Here is a 27,083-nt window from a genome sequence, read left to right on the forward strand (position 1 = left end):
TTTTGCCAACACCTCTCCCAGATTGCTATCCTAAAAAGCATTATGTGACAATTTTGTATCGCGCAGGGAGAAAACGTAGGTGAGTACTGAATGTTGCTGTAGAAAGAATGTGGTACTTGTCTGCTGCTTTACTACCTTGAAGAATGAAGCAAAATAAGCATGCTTCTTGCTTTTCTCCAGGGGCTGGGTAGGCAGCTTCTGTTGGCTAATTTTTTTAACCATAAAGAGATATGACAACGAATTGGTTGCTAAAGAGGGTAAAAAGTCTGCTACTTGAGGTAGTTTCTCGCAGCATTCTGTGACATCTGTGAGTGTGTCACTGTAAACAGCTATTGCTTTGCTATTAAGTACTATCCTTAACCTGGGATGCTGGTCCAAAGCTTGAATTTCATGCTAAACAGAGTGAGTTACCTTGTTATAAAGTATTCATTGCAGGTGTGAGGATATTTCATGGAGCAGTCTTAGCAACAGAGCATATTTTTCCTTTTTATAGTTATTTGCAGAGCTTACGCTCATCAGAATTTGCAAGTCATCTTAATAAAGGCTAACTGGACAGCTTCTGTGTGCGTCCTAATAGTGGTTTTGGTACCATGGCTAATTCAGCTCTGGGCAGGCAGAGAAAGAGGCCTTTCAAATACTCCTAAAGATACTATCCTATAGTAGCATACTTTTCACCTTTGGATGGCGTAACTGACTATTTTAACACAGCTGTTTTGACATTTTGGCTTGTGGAATCTGTATTTACAAGCACTCTTACAGTCTTTGTTACTTCTTTGATTGTAGTTTGTAGTACTACGCTTTGGGTAGGACAACTTGACAAAAGGACTACGCAGCAGGATGTTGGAAGTCTCTTGGAGGAGTTTGGGCCAATAGAATCAATAAATGTAAGTATAAATGGTTCAGTGCAAGCCTAGGCTTCAAAAACGCTTTTCAAACTGTTTCAAGTTAGCTTTATTTTTAATACATTACATGGCGTTTTCTAATGTGAAAACTCAATTCATTTGTCCTCTGATTTGGAAAGGAAAAAAGGCAGTTGCTTGCTATTTGGGTTATTAAAAATGCCTTTGGGATAGTGAAAACTCCTGTCTTCATAACACTTGCCCTTTTTCTAGAGGGAATGGAATAAGAAAGGGTCATTGAGTTCCTTGTCTGTTCTCTTCTGTCATTTTAGACATAAGCATAGAAAGCTACTATTATATGGCTGTATTAAGGATCTATATATACATATATATATATATATATATATATGATTGTGGTATTTTATTTAAACAGAATATATGTCTGATTTTCTTGCTATTCTCAAATTTTGTAAAACATAATCAAAGCCCTTTTTTTCCTCAAATTTTTTGTACATAATCAGAATGATTATAAAACTGCAGATAAAACAGTGTGAAGGTACAAATGGCAATCTGTGGTATTTGGAATAAAGCAGAGGTATTAGCTTTTCTTGTTTCTTCCAACAGATTAATTCTGAGGCCACAGTGCTTCCATGAATGCTGTTGGAAAATTTTAAGGATTAAATATGCTGTAGGAGTCCATGTTCTCACCTTTATTAGCATTTATTTCTGGAAGAAGATGCTGGCTGTTTTAGCCTCTTAAACTAACATTCTCATTCATACCTAGTAGTCCTTTTGTAAACCAGTTTGTGTTCCAGTTTTGTGTAATTTAACACTTGTATGTTGCTGCCTGGTTACTGTTAACACATTTTTTTTCTTAAAATACAAACAGATGATACCACCGAGAGGATGTGCCTATATTGTAATGGTTCACAGACAAGATGCTTATCGTGCCCTACAAAAATTGAGCAGAGGCAACTTCAAAGTCAATCAAAAATCTATAAAGGTACTTCTTAGATAATGTCAAGCTGTTGTAATTACTGTAATTCTTCTTTATCTATTTAAGATTTGTTGGTATTCTGGACTTCTATATAGTCTGGATGTGCTATTCTACAAATTTATGTGAATGAACCACTTTATTAATATGTATTCTTCCTGTTCTGTCATGTGATTAAAAGAACTTGTATCAGTTTCTCTGAAAAACTGCCAGTAATTGTGTAACTGATGCAGTTGTGTAAATGGTTGTCTTCTGATCATTCTGGTGGACTGCAGCTATGGTTTTCTTGCTGCTGCTTAATAGCCTTATCTATAATTAAACACAGTTACAATCCTACAAAGAGTACTAATAATTAAGGAAGAACACACTCATTAGTCAACTGTTTCCTTTTGTGAAACATCATATTTGAGAGTGACACTGTCCCCTGAAGGGAAATAAAATTAATTATAATGAGTGGGGACCATTAGAAAAAACTGCCTGTATATGTGTTTGCAAATCGGGTGCCAGATTCAAGCAGAAACATACGAACTAATAGTGCCTTAAGGAAAAAAAAACCTTCTATTTTCAGAGTGTTTTTCCTGCTGTTTCAGTTAGAATAGACTTGTTTGCTTTTGTGGCCTTTTTCTGGATGTGCTATTCTGTCATAACTGATAATTTAAACCATTAAAACGACAACATTACTAACTGCATGTATTTTTTCCTCAAGATTGCGTGGGCTTTGAATAAAGGAATAAAGCCAGATTACAAGCAGTATTGGGATGTAGAATTAGGTGTTACTTACATACCATGGGACAAAGTGAAGCCTGAGGATCTTGAAAGCTTCTGTGAAGGCGGAATGTTGGACAATGAAACTCTCAGTCCAGGTGAAGTATTGCTACCTTTTTAAATGCTTTTAAAAAAGTTGTCCTTCATACTGATGTAGTGAAATTGGTATGGCTGACTTTTCAGACTCTGAGGTGCATATAAAGTGCTTGAAATGGCTGAGAAGTGCAGGATGTACAAACCATAGATGAGAGACAGTTTACAAGCAATTAATAGCAGTTCCCATCAGGGGTTAAACAGTTGGATTACCAGAGGCTGAGCTAAAGTTGCACTTGGACACCAGACAAGCAATGAGCTGCTTGCACCTTGCCACTGGTAGTAGTTGATGTTGGAAGTGCTCATCAGTCCCAGAGCCTGGTTCCCCTCTGGTTTGTGTGAGCTACCTGTAGCAAAGGGGCTTGTCTTTGGAGAACATGTATAGGAACTGATCTGACAGCAGCTTTATGATTTCCATTAAAAAGTGCCTTTTGTTTTCATGCTCAGGATCGATTCTATTAGTGAGTCTTGTATTTATCTTGACCTAAACGGAACTCTTGTTTTGTTGTAAGCAGTGAAAATATTGGGCTTCTCTGATTGTATTAAGAAAATTACCTGTTCAGTATCAGCAACTTCAATCAGTGACGTGTTTAAAATCAGCACAGAATTGCTAGCCTGCCGGCTGTTGTGATTTCTAAAAGTAGAATTAAGTGAAAGCAATACTTTAAAAAAATACATTGAAGTTGCCTTCGGCTTCTGGTGCTCTAGACCACTGTGTTGGTCTTAACAGTGCAACCACTGTGTGGTGTGTTATCTCACTACTGAAATGTTACTTCAGGCTCTTGTCATTCTGTCAAATAAGCCCTAATTTAGATAGTTACTACTTTTAATAGTAATATGCTTTCATGATAAACAGGTGTGAGTTATTTTTTAAATTGAAGTCTAACTGATTTTAAACATAACCTCAGGTGTTTGAGTGTTCTCTTTCCCACAATGCCTGTTCTCCAGTCCATTTTGTCTGCTTTGCTGTCTTTTGCCAAGAAGTTGTGACAAGCAAGTGGCCCAAAACAGCCTGTTTTTTTTATTAATGTGTCAGAATGTGTGAATGCTGACAGTGCAAGGAGCTGTGAGATACAATAACTAATAAAATGAGTAAATTTAATTGCCATTTTTCAATGATTTGCTGTAATTGTGCTCAAAAATGCTTTTTTTTCTTAGAAATGTGTTAAAATGTCTCATAGCTCTGTGTTTCATAACTCTTCATTTTCTGAGAAATTGTTTTAGTTAGGTCATCTCTGTAAACATCACAAAGCATATGGATTTTACACAGTAATATTTGACTACTTGCCAGCTTTTTCAGAACTGATACATATATGTTGTTGGTTTCTTCTTTTGTATAGAGTGGAAGGGGATTCCCAAGAAGGCTGAAAATGAAGTAGCTCAGAATGGTGGTGCAGAAGCTGCGCATAATGAACCAGTGTCACCTATCCCTAAAGCTTTACCTGTTCCAATTCCTGTTCCCATGCCTGCACCAATTACAGTACCTCCTCCGCAGGTGAGACTTGCTTCTAATTTACTGTAGATAACAAAAACTTTACAAAAGTTACTCAGTGTGGCAATGCATACGTTAATAAAAGGGGGAAAATATGGTGAATTATAACTAGATCATCTTTTTTGTGTGTGTCTTGTTGTGCCTGCTTAAAAGCAATCCTTGTGTCTCTTAGAGGAGCAATACAGTCTAGTAGGAGAACATTCCTTTTATGCTGAGTTGCAATGGGAATGGAAGACTTGAAAACCATAAAATCCATTAAGGTTTGGATTGTATTTTGTGCCCAGCAGGAGCAGGGAGTCTGTTTGGTTTTCTTGAAGAAGGATGTAGTTTGCCATGTACCAGGACAGCACTGGGAACTGAATCAGCATGTGCTTGGTGGGAATGGTGGAGAACTTGCTCCAAAACCACACTGTTGCCTTAATACTAATGTAGACAAGAGCATGTGTGTGTCTGTCAAACACGTCTTCGAAGTATTGTAGGACTGTGCTTCTGATACTTACTGTTGCAATCTAAATAAATTATTACATCAGTTTATTTTTATTAATAGGATGAAGTACATCCACTCTTTTATGACTGCATTAATTTTTTGCATGTTCTCCAAATTACTTTTCCTTACTACTGATTTAACTCAGCTACAGATCTAAAATAGCATATTGCTTTAGTATTTGTTCATATTGTGTATGCTCTCTTTGAACAGCCCTTAGGATCTCCATGTGAAAAATTTTATATTCTGCCTTTGTTGTTACAGTGATCTTAAATCAAAATTAATGTTCATTTGTAAAAAGAACACTGTTCTTACCACTAGTTTAAGTAATAACAATTATTCCCTTAAGTGCTTTGCAATCTATTTCTTTTAGCTTTACTTACTGACAGAAGAGTGTTGCTGGTTTTGTAATAGTAGCTTACTTCCTGTCACTGTTAAGATGATAGTGTACTTTTTTCCAAATGGGAGGAAGTTAGAATAAAACTACTTTAAATCTTGAGAAATGTTGTGGACTGTAACATGGCAGACACTCAGAGAAGACCAAGAACTCATGTTGTTGAAAATGTGTATAATTTATCAGTTTACTTGATTTGAGAACATAGTATGTTGAGTTCTGTGTTCTTTTGACACAGAATTTCTTAAATGCTCCAAATATTCTTAGCAAATAAATGCATTAGTTAAATCTTGTTTTTCAGAAAGATTTAATAGCCATTAGCTGTAATTGGCTTTAATTAGAATTAACTGTATCAGATATTACTGTTTTGGTTTTTTTTTTTTTGTATTTTTATTTCCCTTAAATCTATGCTGAAAAAGGAAGTGTAAAAAAAAAAAAAAAAAGTCAACCAGTTCTAGAATATAAGTGTGTCAGGGCAGTTCATCTACATATCACAAGCTTCAGTGTTCTTTACTATGGCAAAGGTACTTGCACCTTTACAAATTCAGGCTAGGATTAAAGAACTGTATTTGGCCTTCACCTCTGGATTTGCTTTGATTTCAGGCTGTGTTGTACTGTAAAAATCATTGGTCTTTTCTGGCACACCATAAAATCAGTTTATTAGTTTGTAAACAGTTTCAAAAACTTACTACTGAAGTTCAGCTGTGATGATAGTCGTGGTGTTAGTGGTAAAAGTAACATGTTTAGGACTTCAAGATGTGGGGAGGCTTTTAAGAATGTTGGTTAGCTGCTGTTTCTGGAAATGCACATCAGCACAGTGATACCCACATGCTCAATTGGTCTGTTAGGTTGCACTCTTTTTAGCAGGAAAAGCACCCAGTCCACCTTTGTTCCTCTGATCAGAAAAGCAGATTTTGATACCTTTGTTATGTCAGAACAGGTTTGATGCATTGTCTTATTTTGGGCTGTGGTAACGAAGTGTAGGGCTGCCTGACAGATATGCCCAAACAATCAGACTGCACGATTCCCATACGTTGTCCTCCCATTTCTCACTTCTTAATCCTCTTTTTTTTTGTTATAGTCATCCCTCTTTTTCTCTGTTCCAGGCTTGCAAGGACTATAGGCTAATTGATTGTCCATGTTGGTCCCTGGTCTACATGTTATAGATGCAGATTCTGCAACTTGATGCCGTTACCTAATACTAAATCCTTTATGCTACTCTAGGAAATTGTTCCTTACACAACACTCGCCTTGCCAAAAAGCCTGTTCTCTCTAAGATAGTTCTTTCTGATTGTGAAGCATGGCTGTTATTTACAAAGTACCCTGCTAACCAGCTGTCATGTCCAGCCATCCCTTATGGTACTGTTCGTAACTTTTGCCAGCTTCTCATGCTGTTATCTGTTGTGTCCAGCAGCTTCTCATGCTGTCCAGTAGTATCTTACATCCTGGACATTGAGCTCATCTTGAGGCTAGGGCCTGGCTAGCAGCTCTGTGTTCTGTTTGCAGCCCTAACATTGTTCCACTAAATAGTTGAGATCTGAAGGAGCTTCATCACTCCTCTGCTAGAACCTAAATAGGCCTCCTGTGCATGGGCTGTGCACTTAGAAGCCCTGCTCCACTGGGTGTTGCCTGTGAGCGGTGTGGCTGCCTGCAGACTGGCTTCCTTCTGTCAATATAAGTGAAACCCATTAATGTACATAGTGGTAATGTGCTTAAAACCAGTGATATCTTTTACAAGTACTAGCCCCCATAGGTAAGTCTAGTTCTTTGGCCTGATAGCCCACATAGCACTCTTTGGCTACAATATCCTGGGTTGTTGGATAGATAGATGGAATTTTGTTGTGTTGTGCCGTGCCACTGGCATGAGCCCTTTTCTTGCCTGTAGATTTAGATCTCTGAGGTGTTGCTGAACCTGGTCCCACTCCTGAGTAATCCACCTCAGTGATCTGCTCTGAGGGTAGGTCCTTGTTTATTTTTAAGTCATATTGCAGTGTTGAAGGTGAATTCTACTCTCAATAGCCAAGAGAGAGACTTGTGTTAGTTAATAGCACTTGTGATGCCAGTTGTGTTACGCATACAATTACGAGCTTTACTGGTGTTCCATTTTCTTAGCAAAGCTTGTTATACCCTACCAAAACTGTCACTCTTTTACAGTGAAGAATGGCTCAGACTTTGCTAGGGCGATAAACTGAAGTTTTTGCCCTTACTGTGAGTTTCCCAGTCCAGCCCAGAATCCATTTTCTTTGCTTAATGAGTTGTCATCCAGAAACCACAATCCAAAATGTCCATACATCCCTTGTTTCCTGGTATGCTATCACGTACCACATACTTTCCCTCCCTACAACAAGATGGATTTTGGACAGCTCCTCCATCGTATACCCTTTACATAGAAACTGGCAGGCTGCTCCTTGCCAGTCTTCCCAATGGAGATACAGGTGCTCTTAAACAGATATTTGTCTTGGAGCATGGATGCAGACCATGCTGGGCCAGTGATTCTCCTTCAATTCTCAGTCTGAGAGGTATGTTTTAAAAAACAGTGGTGTCTGGACACAAACTAAACCCCGAGACATGTTTGTTGAGATGCAGCACAATTTGTGTTACTGCTATTAGGGCTCAGTTACTCCAGTTTCTAATGCTGCTAATAAAATACCATGTTTCCCCCCCAGTGTTTATCTCCCCACGAGTAAAAGGTCTCCTTTGTAAAATTTGTGTTACTCTTTTTTTTTTTTCCTCCTGTCTAGTGGCTACTGTTATGAAATCGTTCACCAGTCCTTCTTGTCTGTGTTTATTAGCCATTGGTTCCATCTCTTCAACAGAGAAACTTTAAATTAGATATGATGTTTGTGCACAATTTTCTACTGCCTTTTTGCCATTTTAGGTAGAATGATGTCTTAGGGTTAATTTTTTGAGGGGGAGGGGAACGAGTAGTTAAGCTTTGATAATTAGGTGTGAATATCCTCACATATCTACCTAAATGATTTTCCTTTGATGTTGCTTCTGTTCTCATTCAGTCACAGTTTTACTATTCATTACCTTTCTGAAGCCATTCATACAGTTTTCTCAGCTCTTCACTGTGTAAGGGCTGGCAGCACTTAATGTATTTTCCCGTTTTACCTTTGCCTTGCTCAATTCCTTCAGTTAAGTGCATCCATTATATAAACACATTTGTGCAATCAGCAGTTCTATTGCAGGGTCTATAAACAATTTTTTTCAAGCTTTTTTTCTCTGCAGGAGCGCCTGCAAACAAACAAAAGGACCTACCAGCACTTAAGTCATTCTGGTTTTGGAGTACATTTTGTAAACCTTTAACAGCAATTGAATGCAAGCACCTCCAGGATTACTCAGTACTAGTGTTCATCTGTGCAGTATCAGCCCTATGTGGTATTCCTGGGTTGAGCTTGCCTACCTATTCAGTGCTGGCCTTGGATGGTCCTGGTGCCTAGAAGTTTATGGTTTTCTGTGCTGTTTGGCTGTTGTTCACCTAACACTCTGTAAAGCACCTGCACAGTCTGGCCAACTGTCCCACATGGGACCACCTGTAACTTTTGTCAACCTCTCAAGTTTTTTTTCTGACTCTTTTTCTCCTGTCCGTGTCTGAATGTCTCCATGTGCAGTGGTGCCTCAGATCCTGTTCATTTAGCTTTAGCCCTCAGGCCAAGGCTAAAATTAATGTTATTGTAAAACAAAGATAAATAATTAAATTATTATTAAAAATTAAAGAATTAAAAAGTGACACTTCTATATTATAGCCTAATAATCAGTGAATTTGAGTCTCGTAATTAGTTGATTTAGTAATTCTAATAGCAAAAATTTTAACGTGCCTCAGCTCCCTGACACTTCCCATTAGCGAAGAAGTTGGAACAAAAGTTTGAAGTGCTGTTGGTTACCTGGCAACTTTAAGCATCTTTTCAGGTTTAAGACCATTTTACTTAGCTCACTTTAATGCCACTTTGTTCAGTTCTAAGAATAAAATAAAACAGGCTTTCCCTTTACACCATAGATACGTAAGGTAGGGTGGGCCTTTGTTGTAGTAGTTCTGAAGTTTGATGCAGGCAGGTTAGTTATGGTCACTGGACTACACAGCTCTCCTTCACTTCAGTAGTCAAATGTTAAATACAAAACATATTTTGATTTTTCCTTTTGATTTCTAAACACTTGCTGTAGCTTTTATAGTAAATTAGTAATTATGAGTCTAGTAACCAGTTTAATTTAACACAGTTTTCATTCAGAAACAGCTTGATACCTACCAGAATTTAAAAATAAAGACTAAGGAAAGAAAATTCACTCTAGTATGCAAATTCAGGTAGCAAAATGGAAAAAAAATAAATAAAAGGAGAAAGCTTCTAATTGGTTCACATTCGTGGTTTAATAGTGCTTTGTGCCAGATGGTAAAATGAATTTCAGCTAGTGTGTAAAGTGTATATTTAGATGACTTGTCATCATGCAGTAATAATGATTTAGCACAGGGAATTTATTTTTTTTCTAAGAACAAAGGCAAATGAGATCAGTGTTGATACTTTAAGTTGTAAGTTCAGCTGCTGTTACTTAAGCCACCTTGCTGGGTGGTAATTTGAGATGGCTTAAATTGTTGAACAGGCTAAACATGGCAGAGAGTCTTTATCTAAACAAGGAGTAACGCATTTAGTCTCGAGGTAACACACTTCTTTTTTTCCCTTAGGTTCCACCACATCCATCAGGTCCTCCTGTGGTTGGTGCACTCCAGCCACCTGCTTTCACAGCGCCTCTAGGAATTCCGCCTCCTGGATTTGCTCCTGGAGTGCCACCACCACCACCACCTCCATTTTTACGACCTGGTTTCAACCCAATGCATTTGCCTCCAGGTATAGTCATAGGGATATGCAGTATTTCTTTTAACCATATACCAAATAATAGTATTTGGCATATCAGCAGCACGGCTACGTGTTGGTAGATGATGTGTAGCGTTAATGCATACGTTTCTTATAGGCTTTCTTCCTCCTGGACCACCACCACCTATAACTCCTCCGGTATCTGTTCCTCACACTCCAGCAGTAAACATCCCAAACTGTAAGTGCTTAAATTCTGAGCAAGCAATGATAGAAGGAAGCTACCATGCAAGCAGAAAAGCTGACTTATTTTTTAATATGTCACTGCGTTCTTCCTTAGCTACAGCAGCTGGAGTGAATGAAGACACTACGAAAGAGGCATCTGTAGGAAATCCCATCCCAACAGTGGTTTCTGGATCCAGAGGAAATGCTGAAACTACTGATAGTTCCAAAATATATGCGACCGTTCCACCTCCTGTAGCACCTACTAATGTACCTGCTCCTGTCACCCAAGCTATTCCGCTTCTTGGTAAGTTCATTTTGTATATATTCTTCTGTTCTATTGTTCTCTGAATTTATAGTTTAATTCTGATTTTGCTGCTGACTCAGTTAATGGTGAAGTAGAGCAGATTTCTTAAAACTGTTGAAATTTCTGTCCTCTTCGGCTTTTAAATATTTTTAAATATTTGATTTTACAAGAAGCAGTAAAACTTCATTAGTCAACATTTGTTTTATAAACAAACAAAAAGCCATAACATTTAACTTAGAGGACAGAATGCCATGTTGCCTCCTTTAACAAATGGAGGTTTTTACAACATACAAAACTTAAAACATTTGTATGGCATTTGAGCTGAGTTTTAGACTCAACTATTTCATGTATAGAGGTTACTAGAAGTTTATCTTTACAGCAGAACAGTATTTTTTAGTGTATTTTTTAAAGTCTATGAAAATATGGTGTGCTTTTTATGTATGGAATGAATGATTTTAATAAAATGGTTAAAAAAAAAATCAACAAAGAACAAGTTTTATTCAGTCCTGTAGTTCTGTAGACTTCAAAACCTTCTTCCAAGTTGTTACCTTAGAAGTGTCCCTTCATGTATCACTGTCAAGAATACATACACTCAGAAAACATTTCCTACTGAGGTTGTTATACTTGTGGTATTTTAGATCTCTTAAAAAGTGCCTGACAAGTGAATGGGACATACAGTTTTAAGTATTTTTCTGTCCAGAAATATGCAGTGCATACTGCAAAACAGCAAAAAAAAAAAAAAAAAAATTGTCTCCCTGGGTACTTAACTGCTCTTAGACATTTGAAGACTACATTTTCCAGTTGTTGGAATGCTTCATTTTTGGATGCTTCATGTTAGAAACTCCAAATGAGAGCTTTTGAAAGGGATTTTTCAAAAACTGAAGTGCCTGTTCTCTCTGAAAATCACTCTTAAAAGTGAATATCTCAAACCAGTAGCTGAATATTTATGGAGTACAGAAAGGTGTTGTTTAAGAAATAAAAATAAATAAATATCTTCCCCTCTTAATGACCAAATTAAATTTTTAGCGGTTGTAATACAGTGTTACCAATAAACTTCAGTTATTGTTGAAGTTTTGCAGTGTCTTCGTACAACATAACTGGAACTTCTTAGTCCAAGCCAATGTCTGCAGTTTGCTGTATCGCTGTACACACAGCAAAAATATTTTATGAAGAAGATTGGAGTGAAGTAAATGAATTACTCCATTACTCAGGTGGTAGCTTTCTTATTCTTATAAACTCAAGGAAGCTGAATTTGATAAATCTGAAACTGAAGAATTTGGCTTTATTTCTGTTAGCTGTTTACTGAGTAGTCGAGGTGGATAAAGCTATTCATGGGGTCAGAGTGACTGCTCAACAGTCGGTCTCAACAGGCAGATAGAAACTTTCCTCTTTTTCTGAGATTGTCTGCTCATGTATTAAGACATGTCTGCTCATGTGTAAGACAAAGTAGACTCAAGATAATAGTTAAGAGATCTGTGTTTCTTTAAGTAAATGCTTTTTTGTGTTAAGGAGCGTCTTATTTTAAGAAGTTAGAGAATCAAGGAGCTAGGTGAAGGAATTCCATCTTGACATTTTGGAGTTAAGGGGAGCTAGTCACCATCGCATACATGATACAAGAAAATTAGTTTCAGTCTTTTTTGAGTCTTTTCAGTAAGTTAACACCAATGAAACACTTGTGTTAAAACCACCTCAATTCACATAATAACGGAGCGTAACTGCGTGTGGGAGTCCAGATGCAGTCTCCCTGTGAGCTAGAAGCAAACGGTGACAGAGGTGATGCTTACTGCTATGCATACTGACCAGATTGCAAAGTGTCCCTTGAGCCTTGAGCTCCCCGTCATCTGAATTCAAGAGCTGGCCAGGCTGCATCGTCGTTCCTTCCTTTTCACTCTGCGTCAGGTTTCGCTCCTAGGGAAATCGAAGCCTGGGAAATGGAGTGTGTTGAGGGTTCACCATGTGTACGGGTGTGAGATGCAATCTACGTGTGCATCCCAGTCCTGGAGCCCAGGACTGGCAGGCCTGACAGTTATGTGTAGCTGTAGTGTGCGGTCTTGTGCAGTCCAGAAGCAAATGACCTGGACGAAGTAAGTGGGCAGGTACAGCATCACCCTCAGTTAGCCTTGGGGAAAGTGCAGGAGAGGGAGTCATGCTTCAGACTGATCAAACCTGTGTTTGCAAGCATATGGCTTAGCAATTTGAATATACGACTGATCGTGTGACTAGTTGCTCACAGAGTCCTCTTAAACTGCTCCTTATCATGCCCATGATGGGGCTCTCCAAGCTGAGACAAAGAAGGTGGAAGAAAGATTTGCTTGACAGCATCATGAAGTATGTCATGAGGACTGCTTGGGGAAGTAGGGGTAAAGGGGCTTGAGTAGTTTAACAAGAAGAATGAAGAGATGGTCTTCGAATATTTGGGCAGGATAGAAGAACTTACCGCAGCAAAGCTGAATTCGAGGAATGAAGATTGCTTTGAAGAGACTCTCAAATTTAAATTCAGTAACCTTGCTTGAGAATACTTTACGTAGACTGTACAAATACAGAGACTCTTTTCTAATTTTTGTAACTTCAGAATGAAGCTTATCTATCTGTGTGGTTTTCATATGGAAGATATGTCACAAAGTCATTCCAAATTGATGATTGTAAGATTTCATATGCTTTCTTAGTATTGTAAGTTACATTCTGTTTCACCTCCACTAATTTCATTTGTGCCTCCAATGTAATTCTTTCATCACTTCTGACAAAGACGTGTTTGTGCTTCAGTGAGGTGATCTTTTGTGGACATTGCTGTTTTTGTTTTTTTTTTGTGTTTCTTTCTTAAAACAAATGAACACAAAAAAAAGACCTTTGGGTTGTTCTGATTTAGTTGTATCCTTGATCATATTCACTGTTGTTACAGCTTCTTGTTCTTGATTGGAACAAGATTATCCAGATTGTTACTGGCTTTGTGAGTGTGTCCTCATGTGTCACTTTTAAAATGATCTGGCAAGGAGATATTTTTAGACTCCTTTTTCATGTACATTCTGCAGAAGGTGACAGCCTGATATCATTTCTGATTTGCCAACTTGTTCTTCCTGTTGAGCAAATGCTGTAATATGGATCAGTAATAAATTGCTGTTTCAGATGCTGTGTTTCAAATACTCAGATTGTGATCTGTTATCTTGATTAAACACATCATATTGCAGTTGGTAGGTTTTTGTCTAATGCTCTCTTTCCCAAAATTTCTATAATGATAATCACGTATTATCAAAAAATAATATACCATAGTTTTCAGTGAGCTTGGTATTCATTTCCTGTTAATGCACACTGAGTACAGTTCTTTGCTCCCTCGCTGTTTTGCTACCCAGTGACCACATGGTCTTTTTGTAGTCTGCATTAAATGATGAAGGACAGTGTATCGTCTTCCCTGAGCTCATCTGAATATTATCTCTTACAAAGTGTGTGTGGGGACTTAAGGAGGTAGAAGCATTTTCCCAGTACAGGTTATGAGCAACGGTAAACCTGATGTTTCCAAATTTCTTGTTTGCCCATTTTAAAAGCGTAACACTGCATGCTTGCTAATTATATATATGAATGTTACATTTCTAATACTACTGAATGGGAATTCAGAGGTAAGGGAACACATCAACTCTCAAGCACCGTTCGTGGAATTCATTTTTGCCTTGATGACCCTTTGTCCTGGATGACTGTGGTATTTATGTTGTATAAAATGGGAATGGTAGAAATCCTAACATTGGTAACCAACACTATACACATACATAGCTGGGCTCTTGCTTCCTTCTTAAAGCATCTTAAGTGAACAGGGGCAAGTTCCTGTTGGCTTCAGGGATGGGCACTGATTGCTGAAAAACATTGGCATCTATAGTAAGCTGTTTAGGGTGTGAAGCAATATTAAGTCTCGTATATTTAGGCTTCTTTATGTTCTTGACCTGCTCTTAAAGCATTCTTCATGAAACATCAGAAAAAGACACAAGACTCAAAACATTGTGTTTGGTACTTCTAAGAATTCCCTGATAGTATGCGATGCTTCGTTTTAACATCCTGCATTGCCTACTGGAGTATGGTGGGAGAATTAATGTGGCAAGCAGAACTGCGGAATGTAAGCATCAGCCTCATCCTGAAACCCTTGGTTTGATGATCTGCTGGATTCCTAAGCTTTTGACTTCATGTTCTCGTGTACTTTTATCCAACTTGACAGAGTTGTATATGAAGCAAGGTGTTAAATGCAGAAAATGTCACTTGCTTTCCTGTAACAACACATATGAGAAGCAATTTAACAATTGTGAGATACTGGCATCTTATGGAGCAGAGTTCAATTTAAAGAAAGAAAAAAAAAGCCACACTACTAATGAGACGCCGCACTCCTTTCCCATGCTAGCATTTTTAACACTGGTAATTATCACAAGGGAATGTGTCCAGCCAGAAGAGAATATGACCAGGATTACAGAGCCACAGCAGTCTGGCTTTTTACTTGATTGTCAATACAATAAGGACTCTTACTGTGAGCTCTGTGGATAGAAATACTCCTTCAGGACAGGGGTAGCATTTGGGCTGTTCTTCATGAGTAAAGTGAAAGCAGGACAATCTTGATGCTGGTTGGCTGCTCTTGCATCTGTGAGAACGTTCAGGTAGTTGGAGATGGGGTTGTTTTTGTAGGAGTTCTTCGCATTAAAGGCTTCTCGAGTGCTCATGGCCTTTCCTTATGCATTACTGGTAAAATATGCATTACTGGTAAAAGTCACACAAAAAAAAACACCAACATGTGAGAGCAATCTGTATTTTACACATTTGAACAGAATTAGCATTTAGGTATAAGGTCTGAGGATGAAGTTTGCCAGCAATAAAAGCCATGTCTTGTAATAAGAGCCATGGTTGAGGCAGCGTAAGCAGAGGAAGCAGCCAGTAAAAGGGATGGTTGAGGGATGGTCAAGTCCATAAGCAAGAAGACCAGGCTGCCTACAAAAAGGCTTGCAAATGTGAGCTCGTAAATGAAACAGAGGCTGGGGCAGATAAATTCCATCACTCGTTTGCACAGGTATGAGATGGTCATTGAATAACTTAATTGCTTCTCTGAGAGCTGCTGCATTTCTCTTCAGGTTTGATAAGCTATTTACATTTTGCATACTCTCTTTCCTTATGTAAAGCAACAAAAGACTGAATTTTCTCAGGCCTTGCACCTGATCTGTGCCGCTAATTTTACTGAACATTTTCAGTTAACTTGGGGGTATTTCTGGACAGCTTTTTTGGAGTAAATTTTTAATTAGTGCCTAATTTGTCAGCACAAGTAGAAACTAACAGTGCTTTCTGCAGTATACTCCAGCCTGGAAAGGTGAGAGGGTTTATTGAAAACAAAAAGCGTTCGGCTGCATTAATGATGCAGTCCGGATTGAAGGAGAATGACTTTTTGGATACATTGTGCTGCTTCCATGCATTGTTCTTCTGTGTAGAAATTTGGCCAGGAGATTGAAATGGCAGGTATTGTTTAATTGAAAAAGCTTATCTCACTTGCCTCATGCATCATAGCCCTCACTTCATCTGCTGCTGTAGAGCAGAAACATGCCTATTATCTTCTTCAGCCCATTAAATCTTAGTTCTTTCTTTCTGCCTTATTTTTAAAATTCTATGGTAGAATTTACTTAAAAACATCCCTGAATCTCAAAACTCAGCAAAATAAGTTTCTTGGAAGGCACCAGTAGCCATGTGTCTGTCTTGCCAGATGTGTGGGACTGAGTCTAGGAGGAGCTCAGACAAGACGGCAGGTTGCCTTAGTTTTGAACTGAGAGGGACGGGGCTGCTTATCTTGAAAAGGAAAAAAAAACACCTCAGAAAAAAAAGCAAGCTGTTGCTGGTGGATCATTGCTTTCAAAGAGTGTCATCTTTCAAGCCGGGTCTTAAAAGTGGCTGCTTGGAGGGGAAGGTAAGGTGGCACCACGGACTGGAAGAACATGCATCCCTTTGCTCCCTGAGGTTTACTCACCAGTGACACGTAGTTTCCTTCTGTCACCAGTATGAAATGCATGAAAAGGTTTCTCTTCAGACACGTCCTTAGTGTGAGAAGTGGTGTGGTGGCAGGGCACTAGTTCTGCAGAAAGCTCAGGCTTAGCTGGGCTGCAGATGCTAAATAAATCAGCTGTGATGTCTGACTGGAAGGTGGGATGTCTGCACACGTCTGCTCTGTTCTGCTCAAGATGCAGTTTTCAGTGTGACACTGCCAAGTATTTAATTTCAATGTTAATCTAGGTGGCTGGTTGGCATTTCAGTTTTGCCCAAGGCAGTAGTTACAAACTTGCATGTAAGCTGCATTCTTGCATTTCATTTTTATTAATGTGTGGGGAAATAAAACCATTTTCATTTTGGGTTTTACTTTAAAAATGTCTGTATAGATACGCTCTCTCAGGTATGCAGGTAAATTCCTTGTGAGCAGAAATGCCTGGGGCTGATGGATCCAGTGTGAAAGGCAGAGGGCATGAGCCAGTAGTGTGGGTTGAACACAGAGGACTTGCACGATGAGCTGCACATTTAATGGTGCAAAGCACCCATCTGCCCCTCATACTCCTCAGCTTTTGGCCACAGCTCCTTGAGTTGGTGTCAGCTGCCTTTGAGAGGTTCCTCGTTTTCCTCTTAGGAAGATCATGCTGAAACCAAGACTCCAGTGCTGCAGGAGAATGAAAAATGGAGAATAGTTGACACTGGACACATGCTATGATTCTATCCCAATCTGGTGCTGGTGGGGGCAGCCCTGCCCACAGCAGCGGGTTGGAATGGCGTCATCTTTGTGATCCCTTCCCACCCAAGCCATTCTGTGATTCTGCAAAAGATAGAAAACTGTTGGGAAAAAAAAAAATCCAGAAACTGTCTGTTGCATTTCCTTTTAGTTTTATGTTGCAAAACCAAACTTGTGTTACTGATTTTCTTGGGAAGGGTAGATGGAACTGCACAGCTCCCAGCTCCTTGCCCAGCAGTGCTCTGACTTTAGCTCCCCATCACTTACTGCTGCCTTCTGCTTTTTCTGCGCTTGGAAGTCTTGTTGATAACCCAGCTGAAATTTCAGGTATTTTAGCCAGGAATGCCTTAATGGTGCTTATCACAGAGGAGAAGGGTTCTAGAGCTAGCTGAGCTAGCACGCGCCTGTAATGCAGAAGCCTGTGAAGCATAACACATTAGGGAGGCTAACCAAAGCAAGGCACGGAGTTGGAGGTGAGGCACTCAGACCTGCAGACGGTGCAGCCATGAGGAGAAGCAAATAGCTGCTGTCTGTCTCAACAGTCATTATTTGTAGCACGAAAGAAACTTCTGCTGAAGGACAGAGCTCTCTGGACAGCGTGCAAACCGTCACGAGACACATTGTGGCCGGCTCTCCCCACGCCATTTCTGTGTTACTCGTTTCATGAGACTTTCTGAATGTTTTTAAAACGACGTTACTTTATTTTAACTTACGCTTCTGTTTCTTTGCTTCAGGCACCCAAGGAGTCGCGCCGCCCCCTCCGGCCCCCGTTGTTGGCTTGCAGACTCCATCCACCGGCCTCCTGGGTGCCCGGCCGGGCTTGATACCGCTGCAGCGACCTCCAGGAATGCCACCGCCTCCTATGCAGCGGTTCCCCATGATGCCGCCGCGACACATGCCGCCACACATGATGCACAGAGGGCCCCCACCGGGCCCGGGGGGCTTCGGGATGCCTCCTCCCCATGGAATGAAAACCCCCTTCCCTCCTCCGGGCCACTTTGTGAGGCCTGGCGGGATGCCGGGAAGCGGAGGGCCCAGCGGACCCGAGGAGAACAGAGACGGGAGGCAGTTCAGGAACGACAGGCAGACGTTCACGCCTAACAGAGACCAGGAGAGGTTCGGAAGGAGATCTTTTGGCAATCGGGTAGAAAACGACCGCGAGCGCTACGGCAACCGCAGCGACGACCGAGATCACGAGCGGCCTGGTAATCGTGACAGGAGAGAATGGGGGAGAAGGAGCCCCGAGCGCGATAGGCACAGGGACATGGAGGACAGAAACAGACGGTCCAGTGGACATCGAGACAGAGAGAGAGATTCTAGAGATAGGGAGTCTCGCAGAGACAAGGATGAAAACCGAGGAAAGGAAAAACCCGAGGTGACAGACAGGGCAGATGGTGACAAAAACCACGAATCTCATAGCGGCAAAATGGAAGACGCAGACGTTGTTTCAGAACTTCCTAAAGGAGAGTCTGAACCCTCAGGTGTAAAGCCTGAGGATGAGTTGACATCTGAGGCTACCTCATCCGTGGAACAAGCTGAAAAGGATCTGAGCGCGGTCGCGGAGGCTCCTCGCTAGGGACTGGAACCTCTCAGCCGAGGACAGGGACATTTGTTGGAGTGTAGAGCTTTAGAGTTGTACAGTCTGCTGTATTATACTTGCTTCTGCTTCTATCAGCCCCTCGGTAGTTGGCGGGGAATTGTAAGCAATTTGATTGCTTCCCTTCTATTTAAAATAGCCACAACGTAACACAAAAATACTGAAGATATGATTAAAATATTACCCATTTTTGCTGTAACTTTTTTAAAGTTTTGACTTTAAAAAGTTTACAAATCAGAAGTAGAAGTGCTTTCTATTTTTTTTTTTTTTTTTTAATTTAAGAAAAGGTAACGGTGAAAGCTCCTCAAAACAATAGGGATGTGTTTTTAATAAACTCTATTTTCGTAACAAACCTTAACGTGTGCTATTCTTCCTACACTGCACTGAAGTGGAGAAGGATCGTTCGACATCTTTTAAGTTTGAACTGCTGACGCTGTACGGGAGTCTAAATTAGACTGTGCTGTTTCTATTTGTTAAAAGGAATCCATCTGTTTGTGTAGCTATTCACGGAAGCCAATTTTTATTTGTAATTGTCACCTTGAGTTTTAGCTTGCTGCATTTTAATGATCTACCTGACCGTGGGAGGTAAAGGTTAGTTTGGAAATGTGAATTGCGGGGCTATTTGCAGTGTTCCGTTCGGTATTTGCAATGCGACCGAGCCTGGTTTTGTCTCTTTTTTTTCCTTTTCCCCCCTCCCTCCAAGTGGTTCTGTGCTAAACGCCGCCTCATCAGCGTGAAGGGGACGCCTTCAGCCATCCCTGGGCAACTCTGTGAGGCTGTGAGGTTGTGCAGTGGGCGGGAAGGGCACCGCTTCAGCACCTTCTGTACGCCTTACGCACTGACGGCCGTTTGGAAAGCGGGGTGAAAGAGAAATCAAAGACAGACACCAAAAAACAACGTGCGACGCAAAGCCTGTCTTTATTGAAGCGGGGCTGGGAGTTGATGGGGGAGTGAGAGACCGCTCGAGGATTTTAACGTGCTGCCTGTTCTCACAAAGCCGGGCTGCTACCGCTGTGTTAATGATGTGTACCTCCTGTAAGCCTGCAAGAGGTAGGTCTGAAGTTTTTAGCCGCCGAGCGTTGTTACCTGTTGGACTGATGGAAAAAGAATGCTTATTTTTGTGTTTGTCAGAGTTTTACCATTTTCTCTCCGGGTTACTTAAAGAATTTGGGTAGATTTTAACAGGGCAAATCCTGCTTCTTTGCGGTTGGCCCTTTGGGTGCAAACAGTCTCGAGAGACCGCTGCGTGACGCCGAGCAGCCTGAGCCCCAACACGTCCATGCTGTATCGGTCTCTGATCAGCCCACGCACTGAATGCGAGGCTCGGGCTGCACCAGGCGTTCAATTGAACCTCGTTATGCTCTGAAAGTGTAGTGGAAAAATTGTATGAATCCTGTGCATATTTAATTTTTTTTCTCCTTGCTATAGGCGTGTTCTGCTTTTAAAGTTGGTTTTTTTCGTTGGTTTTTTTTTTTTTCTCCCCTAAGCGAGGGCAGCTGCTTTTTTACATCAGTACTTTTCCATAGCTGCTCTGTGGCAGAGGAACTTTTCTTCTGGGGGAGGGAGAGGGGAGGGAAAGCAAATGTGGAGTTATGAATGGGGAAGAGGACATATATTTTTATGTTCTTGCAATAGCAGAATAAAGAGAGAAAAAAAAACCTGTTTACATACTTGTACTGAACTCAGCTTCCATGTGTTAAAACTCGTGTCCTTAATGTCTGTTTCACACTTAACTCCATGTATAGCCAGACACCACTGGCACACTTTAAGACCGTCTCAGTAAGAACTGTCATACTTCTGTATGGAGGTAGGATTTTCTTTTTTAACAAATCCACTTTTATTGAAAGATCTAAGGCAAGAATAAAAGAAATGGAAGGTTCATCTGCTCACACAAATGCCACCTCTGTATTCTCTCTCTTTCTGGGAAACTGGAGAACAGTAGCTAGGGAGAACTTTGGATGTTGTTTGCATGATGCTTTATTGCCTCCTGAAGCAGTAACCATGCTGGGGATGCATCACCAGTACAAGTGTATCCTGCTCTTGAACTGACTATTGAATCTCTGGCTTTAGAAACAGAAGTCAGCTCAGTGTAAGCACCCATTACAGGTAAAGACCCCATAAAGTTAACAGCTAATACCTTGATTACTGAGCCTATGCCTGCCACTTAGGGCTGTGTGCATGCATATAAACCAAGTATTGCTTCTCCCTGCTTCAACAAGTGCTGACTTCTTGTCAGCGCCTGCTCAGATACTTCAGCCAAGATGGCAAAGACAGCTGAATGTGAAGCTCTGCTTTCAGAGAAGCAGGGTTCAGCGCTGAGTGTGGCTGAGCAGTGGAGCTGCCAGAGCTTTCATCCTGTGCTGCTCACCCTGCTGTTGTCACGCACCTGCGGCTTTCCCCCCCACTTAGGGAATAGGGAGACAACATAGCCACCCTCTGAGCTTCTAACCATAAGGAGGTTGTGATGGTATCATGCATTTTCAAAGTGTTCTGAGATCCTCAACACCTAAGAAGCAGTTTGAAAGGTACACCAACTATCTTTCTTCAGCTGCAGCTTAATGAGAGCACAGGCCAACCCACCAGAAGAGGTACAGATGAGTAGAGGCTGTACACACCTGTAATGCCACCTGTAATGAATGTAAGTTCAGTGTTTTTAGAGTCTTCTTGCTTTTCTGAAAGCCATTCCATTTGTAACATGTTACACTGGAATCTGGGTGTCCCTGGAAGTACAACCAAGTACTTCCATGAGTATCACTTATGTACAAGATAAAAGAAATGTTGATACAAGTCTTCATTAAAACTCATAATTTTCTCTATTAAAAGACTTGGAAATCTGTGTCTACAAGGTACATAAAAGAAAAGCAACAGCTGGAGCAATCTCAGTGATTACACCACTGACAAGACTCGAGGAACTTGAATACAGAACTCCTGCCTCTGCACATGCATTTTATTCCAAGCTTTCTCCCTATTAGAAACCTATAGAGCTTGAAGGACATGTCCTCACCACCACATCCAGACTGCCACTGAACACCAACCCCAAATTCTCACCACAGGCAGGTTTCTGCACCTGCCCACAAGAACCCAGCCCCTACTCTAAGGCCACACATGCTGCAAACAGACCATCTTGCACACTTGGGGCTGCCCCCCAGTACTTCAGCATCAGACTCCTGTCGCCCAACACCTGTCACATTTTACAGCAAGAGGACATTTCTGTAAGAAAGCATAAAGGCACTGGCTGGGATACAGAGCCAGGTGTCAGGTTATTAATACAGGATGTGGAACACTTTCAGGGATGCACCCACAGAGCAAGGCAGCAGTTCCAAGGTTGCTGCCTCAATGCAATTTGTTGGATGCTATCAATGTCTTGCAAACTACTGCCATGAAGTCCAAGCCTTACAAAGTCAGCTGTAGAGTTTTAATAGACTGCCAAGACCAACATACATTTTGCCCAGCAAGTTTATTACCCAATTTGAAACATACAGTGCTGCAAACTGCCTACTGCTATTGGGTGAGTAGCTTTGCTAGAACTCTTAAGACTCCTCATCTTCTAAATCCTGTAACATAGGAGCAGCTTTGGTGTTCAGCATGTGATCCCTGCCAGCCATCTTCCATTACACAGAACAGGAGCTCCAGTTAGCAAAGACTGCACTTCAAATGGTTACAGCAGATGCTTTAGCAGAGGACTACAGAGATTTTTCCATTAGTAACACTTTAATTGCAATATACATAATACAAAATTATGTCAGTATTCACCAGTTAAACTGATACTTGAGAACGCAGAGTAGTAATGAGATTAAGTGATAAATCTTTTGCTTGCACAAAGAAGAGCAAGAACAGTGATCACAATGAAATACAGCTCATTTCCCACTGCCATCTTAAACATCTCAGGTACAACAGTTAGCACTTGGCTATTCCAATTACACCACAAGCTAAACGAGGTCCAGCATTTCCAGTTAGTTTGCTCTCATTATCTCCCCCTCTACCCAGGTCATCACTTTTTGCATGGACCTAGAAGAGAATTGAAGATACCTTAATTCATGTCATTGCATTTTTCATTACACACATACTAGCAGTGACTGCCAGCTACCAGTGAGGCATTACAGCACAAAAAGCACTTACCCATTTTGTAATGCTGAATGCCAAAGTGGTACACATGCTAAGAATTCAGGACTAGACTTACCCATAAAGATGCATCACCTTCAGTTGTATTTGTTTGAACTGGAAGTCACCAGAACCCCAAATTTCAGAAAGTTTACTCTAAGAGCAAACTCAGACTCCCAGTTCACCCTCAGAGCTGCACTGAAGATGCAACATCCCCAGCCACTGCATTACATGTTATATTACAAAACTCCCTGCTACTTGACTGTCAGAGCAGCGCGCACTCTTTCCCCAGCATAAGAGTCAGCTCCCATGCCTTCCACTGATAGCATTTGTGGCTGACTACAGGTTCCCTACTCAACTCAGCTTCCTTTAATCACACACAGCCAGAAGCACACTTAAAATTATCCTCAACAAGGGCAGCAGAAAATTAAGATCTCATAATAATGAAGTGTCACCACATCAAAAACCCCATGCTAGAACCTGCATATCAAACAGCAAGGACTAACCCACTGCTCTTTAAAGCCCCTAGGTTGGTAGCAAGGCACTTACCACCATGGTACGGCCAACGATGCAGTGTGGTCCAGTCAGAGAAATGACAGAATCTTCTATTTCTACTTCTGCCACTCCTCCCTTAGCAGTCACATTGCCGAGGTCACCCACGTGCCTGCACAGAGAAGCACAGAAACTCAGTCTGGTTGAACTGAAAGCCCTGACAGATGGCCTGCACAACACAGTGCTAAGTTATCACACTCAAGTACTCCATCTCATTTCACACAGCGCGCACACACACACACACACACACACACACACACACACCCCTACCCCCCCAGCCATGGATTTTAACTCCTTCAGTTCAATACATGACTAAAATCCAATTTGAGGTAGAACTTGAAGTATGAAGGCTAACCCACTTGTGGGAAAGGAGTGCCATTATCTCCTAGCAAGCTAAGCAAACAGTGCTCAACTCTTAAGTGCCAGCAATTCCTTCATGCTGATGGAGACTGTTTCCCTCCGCTCAGAAGGAAAATCTTAAACTACTGTCTTAACCTTTCCTGTACATACAAGGCATGACAAACACTACCACTGTACTTTTACTGTATACAACAAATCAGCTATTCCACAAAATGCTGCTGGCTTCAGGCTTAAACAGGATTAGCAGAAGCAGTTTGACAAGGGATAGGTCAAAGGGGATACGTGAAAGGCTGGCTAATGTCTAACCAGTGTAGGAATGACTGTTCAAGTCTGCCTGGCATTCCCCCACATTGACATTACACAGTTTAGGTGGGTTTTAATCCTCACTCAGCTCAGTATTTGTAGAACATTTGGACACACTGGAGTTTTTTCCCCCCCTACACAACTACCCCAAACAAACCATTCATTTGAAGCTGATGGAACCTCAAACACCAATTTGTTCCCCGAACTGTCCATGCTCACAGGGTGAGCAGCTCTGCTAGCTACCTGCCAACTACCTGCTTCCTGAGAAGAGTGCTGATTTCATATTTTTAGCTCCATCCTAGAGAATAAGGACAAAGGCAATTTTCCCTTTAGGAGTTTGCTTGATTTAAGCAACCAGGAAATTTTAGTACAACAGGCTTCAACTGTAGCCTTACAGAAGCACAGCTTACTTCTCATGCTTTCACAAAGAACCCCCAGCCTATAGCTGCTTGAGCAGGCAGGTTACATCAGAAGCAAGATCTGACAGAGAATCAATAGAAGCCACAACGCTCATGTAACTGTGACCTTTAGCATTAGAGTGCCTGCCTGCCTGTGAAGCCCTTCAGCCACCATTTTGCACTGCTTTCATCCAGACAGCTCTCACCCAATGTACTTCATCTGGCAAGGAACTGATCACTCCAAAAGGTACCAATAGAAGCTGTAGGTACAAAGTACCTAAAAACTTACCAACACTGTCAGATTGGTCACAGTGCTTGACCAGAACCTACTTCTGCAAGATCAACCCACCTTTTAGACTTGCACAATCTTTTAGGCTGAAGGCCAGCACGATAGCAGCACCTTCCCAGTCTCAGAACCCAGTGAGCATATTACTGCAACTGCTGCTCAGCAGTGGGCTCAAACACTACATAGATACCTCAGACATGAAAGGGTCCCCCCCTCAAAGGTAGCTGGGCCATTTAACTACTTCCTAGGAAGAATTCAGTCAGCTTCCACTGACAGAGGACTTTCAAGGCAAGGACAGAGGCATTCAGTGCAAACAGACCAGTACTTATACCTGGCACACAACCCCTACAAGAATACATCCTGTAGGCAGCACAGTACCTAAGGCAAGAGGTTAAGAAAAACCCAGCACACCAAATGAATAGCCCCTGTGCCAGGCACACAGCTTTGTACTCATCTTGCAGACTCTCCAAGGCCCCAGTGAGGGTCCTCACAGGCCATATGACAAACCTACACAGAGCTCAACACATGAGAGTTTAGGGCCTCTGCTGTCAATAGCTAGCTCCAACAGAGAAGCAAGGCACCACTAGAGGTATTAGTACAGGATCCTCCTTTCCCTTCTCACTTATCTCCTAATGAACATTCACTAACAGCCCATACTTACCTCCTCCTCTCCCTAGGCTATGATAAGACCATTGTACTAAAGACTACATTTTGCACACGCTCTTGAAGCCAGGGTGCCTGAAGCACTGCTGTTCGATCTCCAAGTACCTTGCTAACTGACCTCAGAAGTCCTGCTGAAATTGCTGGTTTCCCTCTAGCACTATCCTAGCAATTAGACAGCAGCATCTCAAGCTGAAAGCCGAATTTACACAGCTGCTGCAACTGAGTAGCATTAGGTCAGGCCCATTAAACTCACCTATCTGCATCTTTTGGTCCACCGTGCTGCTTGCCTTCAGGATTGAAGTGAGCACCTGCGCTGGTACACCCTGAAAAAGAACAACCACCAAAAGTAGATTCATCACAGTAAGCAGTTAAAGTTGGTGTTTATACCATACGTGACCTTAGTCCTCCTATAGTGTGAGAAAGTTAAAAATCATTACTGATGAAACAGCTACTCTCCAGCTAGATCTATAAACATACAAACATTACTCCAAGTTCAACAAATCCAGATGACTCATTCAAGAATGCTCTTCGCCAGATGAAAGTTTTCCAATTTCTTAATACCAGGTTAAAAACTAGGTCAAAAAAGTAATTAGGCCAGTGCTTGATATACCAGGCCTTGAACAGTAGCCTAAATGTGTTCAAAGAATATTCTGAGAATCAATTCCTTAGGAATCATAGTTTCTTAGAACAGATGTGCAGTCATAAAACACACATACGCTGAAGACGGTTGCTGCAGTGACACTAGAAGCAGCTCCTTGAAGCTGATCACACTGCAGCTGTAACTCAGAAGCTAAGACAGGCATCTCACCATTTGTGTTGTCTCCAAATTCATGGACATGGAAGCCATGATCTCCATCAGACAAGCCAGTAATTCTTCCAGTAACCTTTACTGGTCCACTACCCTGTAGCACAAAGAGCTGATTACTACTGATGTGACTGCAGCATTAAAGAGACTCATTACAAGAGAAGCTTCCAGGTCAATAAAAATTCAGCTACCAATGCAGAATCACCTAGAAGCTAGAAGCGAGCCCCAAGAACTCTACCCAAACATCAGAATATATGCCTGAGAGTTGGCCAAACTCCCCTTAAACTCCAGCACTGGGGGCCGTGCTCACAGCCCTGTGCAGCCCGTTCCACGCCCACCGCTGTGATGCGGACCCTTTCCTTGACCCCCAGCTGCCCCAACCCGGCGCTCTCCCACGCCCACCCCGCAGACACGAGGCACGCCCCGCCCCACCCCACCGACCGGCGGACGCAAGACAACAGCCCGGCCTCGCTCCCCCCGACGCCCGCAGCCGCCCGCGCCATGACTCAGCACCGCGGCCGGACAGCGTGCTGACAGAGCCCCACCCGCCGCCGCCGGGCCTTGCCTGCTGCTGGAAGTGAATGACCCCCTCCACGGGGCCGTCCCCCTTCATCACGCACACAGCCTTCAGCGTCGCCATATTCTCGCAACGGCCGGAGAGGGCGCGCAGTCACACAGCCGCCTACCAGCACCCGAGGGCTAACACGCCCGCCTCTCCCGCGGGGCTTATATAGCGCGGCCGTCAGCACTGCGGCCAATCACAGCGCGCTCTCTGGTCTTCTCGCGCAACTACAGTGCGAGGATCTGTCAATCAAGAGGAACGGCGGGCGTTGCGGAGGGAGAGCCAATCAGCGGCGCCGCCTCCTGAGCCAATGGGCAAGCGAGCCGCCTCCAACCGT

General features: G+C 41.8%; 2 protein-coding genes across 3 annotated transcripts in view; one reads left to right on the forward strand and one right to left on the reverse strand.

The window, feature by feature from the left end:
- The window catches only part of SCAF4 (SR-related CTD associated factor 4), a 46,588-nt gene extending 26,206 nt beyond the window's left edge, over positions 1-20,382 (forward strand). For both annotated transcript variants that reach the window (XM_042866545.1, XM_042866546.1), the window contains 8 exons: positions 784-884; positions 1,729-1,842; positions 2,540-2,696; positions 4,032-4,186; positions 9,740-9,902; positions 10,027-10,107; positions 10,207-10,395; positions 17,854-20,382. In XM_042866545.1, the coding sequence (XP_042722479.1) occupies positions 784-884; positions 1,729-1,842; positions 2,540-2,696; positions 4,032-4,186; positions 9,740-9,902; positions 10,027-10,107; positions 10,207-10,395; positions 17,854-18,695 (1,802 nt within the window). In that variant the 3' untranslated portion in view covers positions 18,696-20,382. The remainder of the gene's footprint in view (positions 1-783; positions 885-1,728; positions 1,843-2,539; positions 2,697-4,031; positions 4,187-9,739; positions 9,903-10,026; positions 10,108-10,206; positions 10,396-17,853) is intronic.
- A 1,772-nt stretch (positions 20,383-22,154) lies between these two features.
- SOD1 (superoxide dismutase 1) lies at positions 22,155-26,897 on the reverse strand. The gene is made up of 5 exons (XM_042866547.1): positions 26,750-26,897; positions 26,188-26,281; positions 25,633-25,702; positions 23,367-23,481; positions 22,155-22,724 (listed from the first exon to the last, which is right to left on the reverse strand). Exons 1-5 carry the CDS (start codon positions 26,822-26,824, stop codon positions 22,614-22,616), a joined length of 465 nt encoding a protein of 154 aa, XP_042722481.1. The 5' UTR covers positions 26,825-26,897; the 3' UTR covers positions 22,155-22,613.
- Positions 26,898-27,083: the final 186 nt, after the last annotated feature.

Source organism: Lagopus leucura, unplaced genomic scaffold (genome assembly GCF_019238085.1).
Source record: "Lagopus leucura isolate 7727_CA_CO unplaced genomic scaffold, USGS_WTPT01 Super-Scaffold_100001, whole genome shotgun sequence".
Classification (NCBI taxonomy): Eukaryota; Metazoa; Chordata; class Aves; order Galliformes; family Phasianidae; genus Lagopus; species Lagopus leucura.